This window comes from Cottoperca gobio, chromosome 8 (genome assembly GCF_900634415.1).
Source record: "Cottoperca gobio chromosome 8, fCotGob3.1, whole genome shotgun sequence".
NCBI lineage: Eukaryota > Metazoa > Chordata > Actinopteri > Perciformes > Bovichtidae > Cottoperca > Cottoperca gobio.
In genome coordinates, this window is record NC_041362.1 from 17,623,593 (window position 1) to 17,635,113 (window position 11,521).

Consider the following 11,521-nt stretch of genomic DNA (forward strand, 5'->3'; position numbering starts at 1 on the left):
TATTGTGGAACAGACAGCAAGAATGATCATTTACCAAGCTTTTATTTCTATGTGAAAATACTCACATACGTGCAAGAAATGTAACTTAATTAGGCCGCGACGAGTTAATGGAGCGATGAAGAGAAAAGAGCACATTATTGCCAGGCGGTATTTGTATTATTGTGCTTAAAACGCACCCATTATTTAATACCAGGGCTGTAACTCATTTCCATTATTGATTAATCTGATTAACACTTAATTTGATCTAAAATATGACAGAAATGTGGTAAAATGCACATCATGTTCCCAAAATACTTAATTTATGTATTTTTCTATTATTATTTTAATGTATTGTTATTTTATTTCTAATTTGTCTTGTGTATTTTTGGATATTGATATAGGTATATATAGATTATGTTTTTTGAAAATCTAATAAAAAACATATCAATTCTGTCACTCAGAGAATTAATTAACTAATTTCATTTAATTAGCTGTTTAAACCATATTTAATACTTTAGATTATCCACATCAAAGAGGCCACTTTTATGTTGCTTTTGATAGACTTGAAGGTGGGCTTTACACAAAAAGTAGGTCATACCATTTTTTTTATCTTAATGGAAGAGTTGAATGCTTCTGTTGTTTTGCAATCTAACCAACAATGAGTTCACACAAATATAAACCACAAACACACACAACAAATATCGTCAAACAGTTCCATCATTAGTGTGTGAAATATTACAACGCCCATTTTTATTAATGTAGTTTTGCATGGGAAACACTTATTTACTGCCTTATGTTGGAGCCCGTTGACATGTGACTGGTCAGTTTAAGGAAGGTGAGATCAGGGCTGTGTCAATGTGTTTAATCTGCAGTCTCGTGCTGAGCTCTTCACAATGTGCTGAAACAAAGGAAATCACCAATAGAAGAATATACCGTGGCTTAGCTCGCATGGTGACCTTGGGTGTTACCTTAATGCTTATACTGGTATAGTAATCATTTGTTGCAGCATTCAAAGTAAAGAACAGTATGCAACGTATTGTATTCCTCAGTCTGCAGTTATTCTGTAAACCACAAGGCCAAAAATCAAACAAATGTCATTCAGATTTTTTATAATTATTTGGTTAATTATTTTGTGGAATCCTTGTATTTTATTATCTTTTCAAAAGCTTCATAATTCTCACAAAAATTTGAGTAAGAAGACAGTAAATAAAGTGATAGAGAGGGACTAGCTGGCAATCTAAGACCTAAGAATCCCTCAAGACCACAGAAGAAGAAGTGACACTCGATGCACAGGCTATAAAGGATGCCAATCTTTAGAATATGCTGAGGACAAGGACACAAACTCCTCCTGACACACAACACAGGAAGCTGCACTGTCCAAAATCTGCTGTTGCGCATGGGACAGAGGGACGGAGGCACCAACCACTTCAACTATGCCAATGTGTTAAAGTAAAGCATAATACAATGTGATTGTCAAACCACACTTCCCTTTTCCTGGTTTCATGTTCAGGGCAGAACTTGTGAATGAGATACCAACAGTTCCTGTCAGAAAGACCTTCTTTGTTGCCACATGCGTCTGGTCTAGACCTGCTGCTGAAACAGGTGGTGCCACCATACACATCACCATCCTTTGTGAAACTGTTTTTTCTTGTTACACCTCCACTGTTCCTGCTTTCACCTTAGCCAAAAAATGCAGCAGGGCACAGATCATCATTGGCTCATTCCATACCAGCTCACCAAGACCTCCCAGTTCATGTCACAGATTTGATTGAAAATTATTCATGTGAAAACTTCTATTAAAATCACAGGACCTTGCAAAAACCTAGCTGTATTGCAAATACTTTTTTATTTATGACTTTTGGAAGTTTGTGTATTCTAAGCCTCATTATTAGTGCTCATTTTTCACTCGATTGGGTGGAAATTTGTAAGAATATTTGAAACATGTATTCATGTAATTAGCTGTAAAAGGTTTTACAGTATGCCATTTAATGAACTTCTTTAATTTTCAAATTAATTTCTCCACTAATCAAATCAAATGTATTAATTACACATTTGTCTCAGTGTGCTTTACAGACTGTACAGCATACGACCCCCTCTGTCCTCAGACCCTCGCATCGCACAAGGGAAACTAGATTACACTTTCTTGCATCTAAATTTTGATTCTGTGTAGTATTAATTTAGTGCCATCAGATCTGGCTAAATATCGCCTTTTTATGGGAAATTGTTAATATGCATTGCAGATATGCAACATAATTAAAGATGTTATATTACTCCATCACCTTCAGCCTTGAGCTTTGATTTAGGTCCCAACAGCAGTGGAGCTCTTCCTGGTCAGCTGACGTGACTGCAATCTCAACCAGCTAAAAGGTCTCCAGCAGCAGAGTCCCTTCTCCTCTGGATAAGCCTGGCCCTTTGACGAGACAATTGGCCCCTGGGCAGGGACATGAAAAACACCTCACAGAGGAGCAAGACACAGATGTTATAGTTGTTGAGCCTCTTTTTTGTTGTTGTTGCTTTGTTTTCGGTCTTTTTGTAGAAGTTATGAGTCACTTTTTAGTCATTCCGAGTCTCTTTGCAGCTGTTTTGTGTCTCTTTGTAGTCGTTTAATGTCTCTTCCTGGTTGGTACAAGTCTCTTTGAGTGACATTTTGTAGGAGAAGGCCTGGACGTGTTGCTGTCGGACTTCTCTTAAATGTGTATTCATGACAGCGGACAGAATTACAAATTAGTTCAAACATAAATGATTTATTCAGGACAAAAGACAGCAAAAACTAAATCCGGCTCATAAGAATATTTTCAGTAAGTTTTGTTCTTTTTCCTTTTAAGAAACACAACATTTGACTTGTTCTTCATGTTCTTTCTGTCTCTTATGTGCGAGTCACATGTTAACAGGAATCCAACTCTAATCCATTCTAAAGGCAGCGCATCCTGTCACATGACATGAAATAGTCAGAGAACACAGAGTCGCCTTAAGTTAGTCCCTGGGAAAGATTTCATATTGTTTTATATATATATTTTTTAATAGATTAAATTAAAAATTATAACATGACCTATAGAAAACATTCTTCGAAATCCTTCCATTGAAGGATATTCATTTAAATGATCTACTATTAAAATATTAAATAAAAATAAAGATGAGCACAAAGCAGCAATAAAAATATAGTAGTGTCATTAATGACAGCTGGCCACTTCCTTTTTCCCTTGAGGTTATTGCTCGTGCACATTTTTGTTGTTATAACGCTCAGTAGTTACCGCAGTGTCACATATACTGTGTGTTTGATCGTTGATCAGCGTTCGCCCCTCAGGACAGACTTTATCTTCTTCTGTTCATAATAGAACAAACTCGTCCAAGCTGTTGCTGGTGTCGACTCTTCTCCGCCCGTTCTTCCTCTGGATATAGGTGATAGTGTTTGTGGGTGTATTGGTTCTCTCCTCCTCCTGACTTTTGCCTTCTGCAAATATAAAAATGGGGTACGTCTCTGCAGATGTGGAGAGTGCCTGAGGGAGAAAGAGAACGAACAAATACATTTTATTCATCGTTTTGTGAAGTGACATCAAAATAAATGATTTTTTAGACAATCCAAAAGCTACACAGCTGCATGTCCCACAAATAGAAATAACTAAATCACATACCTCATTAACAACCGTGCACAGTGATTCAAAGTCCTTTTGGCCTTTAGCATAGAATCCTATGGTACAGCTGGGGTCCATGCGAGAGAATGACATTTTCCTGGGATATTTACAGTGAAACGTCTGCAAGCGGAGTGGAGAGGCAAAACACCAACGAATACTAATCAGAAAAAATGTCTCCTTAGATTTAGGGAAAATATTCCTACAACAAAAGGACTGAAGTGGACGTAACATTTAGACTCAGTTAAATTTAAATCAGTGATTCCAACCAGGTACTTCTGCAGTTGCCAGGGGATACATGGATACATTGTGGAGTAGCTCAACTAATTAGAACAAATAATAATAATAATAATAATAATAATAATAATAATAATAATAATATAGAAATGAAAATTGATTGAATTGATTAACATTGTGTATGCACAAAAACCATGCAATAATAGAAGACGCTTAGAGCTTTGTGTTAAACCACTGGTTTACATGACAAAACAGAAACGGTACTTCCTCAGACCTCCAAGGGAAAGTTCTCCTTTGTTATATCCACTGTAGGTTGACAGTAGTGAGGGTCCAAGTACAGCAGATGGTCATCTTTTACACAACAGGGCCAGAAGAAGAAAATACAAAAGTGAAAACATCCAACAGCTGAGCACAATAGTTAGGATGTACACTGTGACTGCTCTGCACGTACCCTGGAAGCCGACGAAGAACAAAGAGTGCTTCGGTTTCCCCCCAATGATTCCAATGCAGCATTGTAATGTCAAGAGTTTCTACGGCAGAAAGAGAAAGCATTGTTGTTCTTTGTACTTGCAAGACATTTTATTGTGTGCTTGCTTAAGGAGGGATATATCTCTTTGCAGAGTACAAAGAAACACATGCAGGGGATGTTGATGTATTACTGAACTGTGCCACCACACTGTACACAGGGAGAATCAAACCCAGTGAATGACATTATACTAAATTACAGTGCAGCTCTACTACTTTTGCTGGAATCTCCCTGGATTAGCCGCTCGTGTTAAACATTTCCCCATAAACTACTCAGTTTCAAAGGAATGCATATTGGAGTGACTGCATGAAAATATTGTTTGGATACTTTGACACAAGTGATGTAGGAGCGATTAAGTTCTTGTCCTCCGAGCCGCACGGGAACCAGGATGATGACAGACTTCCAGGACTGAGGGAGAGGCCGCTCACACGACCTCCTCACGTCCTCCAAGTAGACTGAACACAGAGAGACGCAGGTAGAAATACACCTGCGGTTCTCACAATACATTTGAATAAAGTTCATTAAATGTTTAAAAGGACCAGTGTGTAGGATTTAGGCATATCTATTGGCAGAAATGGAATATAATATGTATTTAACATGTTTTCATTAGCGTATTATCACCTGAAATCACGACTAATTGTGTTTTCGTTAGCTTATAATGAACCCTTTATATCGACAGCATGGATGTGTAAAGAGAAGTGGATACAGCGTTGGAGGCGGAGTCCTGTTCATTCATGCGACAGCTGCTCAGCGATGCGTGAAGCCAAAGAAGTTTGACTTCCGGGTTTAAAAATGACCAGAATCTTCCACAAGAATGGTGCCTGTAGAGCTCTGCCTCGACCCGCTCACATTCATTCATTAAGCAGAGGGAAACAACTCTTGATTCGACTATTAGCGAATTGTGTAACTTTAAGGACATAATGATTTAAATAAGGGGCTATTTATGCGTATGTACTGGGTTAGTTGAAAATAATTATCTGCTGATTCACAGACATCTTTTTCTCAATCTAAGTCTATGAGAAAATATCTTTCCTGAGCGGAAATTGCATCACGTGACCGACCCAGAAGATGCAATTCCACAGCTTGGCCACTATGTCGTAAACTGATAAAGTTTACGTCAGGATCAGGAACCGTGGCTGCGCCTGCTGCCCTGGTCCTGCTGGACACCGGGAAGCCTTTTTGACATTTTCCTGGATTCATCCAAACTTTCTCTTTTTCAACACAACATATTTTCTGTCAAATGTTGTATTTGTACTATGTTGTTTATCCTGTACACACGACATCTATTGCACGTCTGTCCGTCCTGGAGAGGGATCCCTCCTCAGTTGCTCTCCCTGAGGTTTCTTCCATTTTTCCCCTTTAATTATGGGGTTTCTTTTAGGAAGTTTTTCCTTGTGCGATGCGAGGGTCTAAGGACAGAGGGTGTCGTAACCTGTACAGTCTGTAAAGCACACTGAGACATATGTGTAATTTGTGATATTGGGCTATACAAATAAATTTGATTTGATGTCTAAATGGCTTCAATGTCTGCCACTGTTCCTGTATCCAGTTCCCTTATGCAACCATGATCTACACAGGGAGCGGGTCCTCTTCTGCGGAGCCCGCCATATTGCGTCGCCATGTTTCTACAGTAGTCCAGAATGGACAAACCAAACTCTGGCTCTAGAGAGGGTTCTTCTACACGTGTGGAAAGGAATGGGTGGGGTATGGGGGTGGGGGTCTATTCACTTATTTGCAATCTGTTACCTCACCACTAGATCCTACACACTGGCCCTTTAAATTGAAAAGAACACTAACAACAGAGTGAGTTTCTCATGGCAAACAAAGCACAGCTCAAAAGAGAACATATTTCCCTCAGCTGCTTTTTACTGTGGCCTTGGTTCACAAACCGCTCTCTACTTTCCAACTCTCTAAATAAAAAGAAACACCAACAGGTGCAGTAAATCCCTCGCTCTCCTCAGTGATACAGAAGAATGTGTAAATAAGCACAAAGCACTGATACGTTTGTACAACTGGAGGGAATCTGCCTTTCAGAGGAGAGAGCAAACACACAGATACAATTAAATAAATTACTCACTGGTGCAATCTTGTGCAACATACACGACTAGATTAGGAAGATCCGCTGACGCTGCCACGGTTTTCCTGAAACAAAATGAAATTTACTGCAGGATGCAAATAAAAGTCAGTTAGGATCATTTGGCATGTCATGTCTTCAGGTCTCACCGGAGGATATGTGCCACAATGGAGGGTCCGTACCAGTCCCCGGCCTTCTTCCCGGAGCTTTCGCCCAACTCCACCAGCTGGTGTATCCCAAAAGGGGCCGTGGGACGGTCTGCAAACCATGACACCACCCGTCTGTGTGTAGCCTCCATGGGTCTGTCCAGAAGGGAGCCCAGGCTCAGTTTTCGTCCCCTCTTATTCGACCCTTCCTTTACATCCTGTCCCCGGTCTGCACCGTCTACGGAGCGAGTCACCAGCAGGTCCAAGTCGTCTTTGACCGCATGGTGGCTCACAGTCCAAGTCCAACCTCAAAATGATGGAAAGATGAAGTAATATGAATATTGGACAATGTCACTAAAATAAGACAACAGATATCTACATGAAATATATATACACATATACACATATATATATATATATATATATATATATATATATATACACACATATATATATATATATATATATATATATATATATACACATATATATATATATATATATATATATATATATACATATATATATATATACACATATATATATATATACACATATATATATATTATATATACATATATATACATATATATATATATATATATATATATATATATATATATATATATATATATATATATATATATATATAAACTAAGAACCAAATCAACTGGTTTAAAGGAGAAGGAGTGGATTTTGTGTAAAAACAAAAACACTTTAAATCAAGGAAACATACTTTATATACACTGGACTATAAAAGAGGCCCTGGAATCCACTTTTCCAGTGAGGTACAGTATATATATATATATATATATATATATATATATATATATATATATATATATATATATATATATATATATATATATATATATATATAAAAATATAAATATATATATATTTAATATTTAATATTCAGACAATATTCATCTTTTGAACACCATAGGTGACAGTGCAGTGTGTGCCGTCACCTGGTGGCATCAGGTGCAGCAGCAGGCCTTGAGCCAGCAGCATCTGCCCCGTGCGTAAAACACAACCCCAGCCGCTGTCGGTGGTCAAAGAGCAGCCGGCCAGCTGAGGGAAACCCCGTCTGTACGTCAACCACAGGAGTGACGCAAAGGAGCGGCGGAAACACTCTCTCTCCCCTGAAACAGTGGCAGAGCTTGAATTAAAAACGGCCCCTTGCTTTTAGAACCACATGAAAGAGATGATTGCAGGAGGCACGAGGGCCTCACCGTGATCCTTGAGCTCATAGGATTGTCCAAACATGATCACAGGAGAGCTCTTGCTGAATTTGGATTTTTGCTTCAAAGTCCAGCCTGAAACATTAAAAAGGGGGAAAAGAATTAATCTCATAAACCAAAAGTGTGCACACGGATGTGAGAGTATAAAACAGTTTCTATGAACGGTGAAACAGACCGTATTTGACGCTGTTCCATGCTGAGATTAACTTGGATTTGAGTTGGCCTCTGTCCTCCCGGTCTTCCCGGCTCACTTCCAGGACCTGAGGCTGAGCAGACTCAGTGGAGAGGAAGAGCCAGTCGTCCAGCAGGTCATCTGCAGGGGACTGGCCCCCGCAGCGAGCCGAGGAGGTGCTGGGATTCATAACCACAGAAGAAGACCGGAGGAATTGCTTCTTATCTCCATAGCACCCTGCAAAGACATAGAAGGAACATTGAACACCAAACATGTGACACAAGATCATGACATCAGTCATGTACACCAAAATATAGGATTTGATCTTAAAATAAACAAGATCTGAAGGGTTGTTATGAACCAAAGCAGATGCCATAATTCTTCAAACAATAAGTAAAGAGGGAAACCATGTGACTGCATCCTATGACTCAAGGAATGCGAGATATGTCAATATAGCCGCAGCCGGAGAGGCTGGGAGCCTGTTCTCACCAACATTTGTTTATTTTGTGTTCATGACGGTTTACACATTTTAGTTGTCTCTGACAGAAACAAGGAGATGATACTCAGCTAATAAATGCTGTTCTTAACTCTTTATTTTTCATTAACCTACAGGTTGATAAGTTGCTGTTTCAACAACAAAATATCGGCCGCCCTGCTCTCTAAATATCGGCGTCGGCCATTGAAAAGATCTTTTACTCTAGTAAAATACCCAAATCAATAAAACAATGTAAAAATACTCCAGAACAAGTAAAAGTCCTGCACTGATATTTACTTTTACTTAAGTAACATGAACTAAGTATTATCAGCAAAATGTGCTTTAAGTATTAAATATAAAAGTACTTATTCAACAGAAAGATGTCCCCAGTGAGTGAAATGTTATTATATATGTCATTATTAGAGGGTTAATACAAGGCCGGTCAAGACAACTACTTTTGTTGGATGATATACTGTTCCAGAAATAAATGCATTAAATTATATTATTGTCATTTTAAGACCATTTTATGCCACTAATATAATCATAATATAAAAGCAATGATGTGATGTGTAATGTTTCGTGTGATACACATATATATATATATATATATATATATGTGTATATGTGTATATATATATATATATATATATATATATATATATATATATATATATATATATATATATATACACACACATATATATACATATATATATATGTGTATATATATATATATATATATATATATATATATATATATATATACATATACATATACATATACATATATATATATATATATATATATATATATATATATATATATATACACAAAATCGTGATAGTCCTAATTAATTCTGATGCATCAATTGTGTAAGTAGCATTTTACTGTTAAGGATACAATGATTATTTATTGGCATACATTCTTTTTTACCTCTTCATGCCCAATAAAGAATACAACTCAACATCTAAAAACGTGATAAAAGGACGCCATCTAAATACTGATATTATGTTTGTCACATCCAAAATGGCTGAGAAGCACTGGTTTCATCTTTACATATCGTATGTTATCCTCTGGTTTTCTAAATATCAAATATAAAGCTGAAGAGTAACTAGTGACTTTGCCTGACAATAAATGCAGTGGAGTAAAAAGTACATTCCAGTACTCTGAAATGTAGTGGGGTAAAAGTACAAGTACCTCACAATTGTACAGTACTTAAGTAAATGTAGTTAGCTACTTTCCACCATTGTGTGTAATACTTTAAAATATTAATATCTGCTTGGTATCATGTCATAACTAAATAAGGAAAATCGATAACAACCATATATGTGGTATACAAGTATACAAGCTAGAGCTTTTGTAACTGAACATGTGTTGATGTTTTATCTCACACACTAAAATTATAATTCATGTTACTTTCACACAGTAAACTATACACTTGTATGTAGTGTACTACTGCATGCTTTGCGGAGCTGAGAGCAAATAAATCAATATCTACTCTGTTAATAATTTCATCATGTTAAGTTACTTGTCAGGTAACTTATAATGATAAAATGTAACTTTAAAAAAACTACTTTTAACTACTGGTTAAACAACATAAGACAAAATGGTGGCCATGTTAGTCCACAAGATTAATTAACTGATTAACAAAGAACATGCTGCCCTAATCAATTAACATGAATTTAAAAGCATATAGTCCATGTGGACTATACGTTATCTATATGATATGTAGCACGTCACAAACCTTGGCTAACTTACTAAAGTTAATACAAACACGTTAAGTTAATATACAACGCAATTACGTGAACTGTGACGTCGTGCGAAAGCTTACAATGTACATTTTACAACGCCAAATAAGGGATACTACGAAATAAATATAACTCGAGGTCTAAAAACGTTTTGGAAAAAACTGCCACCATCTGAAAGATCTTCTTTTCTCATGTCCAGCCTCTAAACACTTTGCGGCATCCAACTTATGTAAGGATTTCTAAAAGTATTTATGGGTCATTGTTTACCTTTAGATCAAGTCATTGAATGAATATCAGTGAAGATGCTCGTCTGTTCTCGGTTGGGGGTAAATAAAGAGTCGAGAAGGAGCCGCGGAGTAAATCTGCGCTCACTTCCTGTTTATACCAGTGACGTCTAGCACTGCTGTGATTGGTTAGCAGAGGACCAATGATACTGCTTAGTCTTCTGCATGATACAGATATCATGGTAAATAAATGGTAAACACATAATAATAATATATAAAACATTACACAAATAATAGATTAAGAAATTAAATAAAACATAAAGAACACATGGAGCGTAACTGCAAGTTAAAGGGACAGTAGTGATTAGTAGCAGAGTCATTGTCATTTTTGACAGTGTACAGCAGATGATATGATAAAATAATGGCACATAGTCTGTCTAAAGAAAAGAGATGTACCATAAATGTATTATAGAAAATGATGCAAAAATCTGAACATATTAACATAATATAGTATAATATGATAAAGTATGATAGTATAGGATATGGGATATAGTACAAGGTGAAAGGTAACAATAATGATACTAATAATATAACATAATATGTAGAACAGCAATATAACATAGGTCTTCTACTGCTTTTTTTAATACACACAATTATATGCACTAGAAAATAAGCAGCACCGCTTTTTTTTCTTTAAATCATGCTCCAAAAATGTGGAATATCCTACCAAGACCTAAAAGAGATGCAGGCACTGCGAACGTTTTTAAATTACAACTGAAAACTATTTATTTAATTTGGCACATAATTAATGTCATTCTTTATATTTTCTTTACTAATTATCTCATTATTCTTATTCTTAATGGTGTTAATGTTTTTTATTTCACTTATGTATTTTATGTAATTGTCTAATCTAATTGTATTATCTATTTTCCCTTCTTAAAATAAAGTGTATTATTATTATTATTATTATTATTTTATTATATTAACATTAGATGGAGTAGAATAGAACCTCTATTATGACATGATACCCATTATGCTGTTTTTATTTAAAAGAAAGTCAGACAAA

At 36.4% G+C, this 11,521-nt stretch overlaps 1 protein-coding gene across 1 annotated transcript; it reads right to left on the bottom strand.

The window, feature by feature from the left end:
* Positions 1–2,539: 2,539 nt before the first annotated feature.
* LOC115012531 (cysteine protease ATG4D-like) lies at positions 2,540–10,624 on the bottom strand. Its single transcript, XM_029438194.1, has 11 exons — positions 10,499–10,624; positions 8,011–8,244; positions 7,827–7,910; positions 7,563–7,736; positions 6,595–6,898; positions 6,449–6,513; positions 4,699–4,826; positions 4,297–4,375; positions 4,120–4,196; positions 3,612–3,731; positions 2,540–3,476 (listed from the first exon to the last, which is right to left on the bottom strand). The coding sequence occupies exons 2-11, from the start codon at positions 8,195–8,197 to the stop codon at positions 3,306–3,308; spliced, it is 1,389 nt and encodes a 462-aa protein (XP_029294054.1). The 5' UTR covers positions 8,198–8,244; positions 10,499–10,624; the 3' UTR covers positions 2,540–3,305.
* Positions 10,625–11,521: the final 897 nt, after the last annotated feature.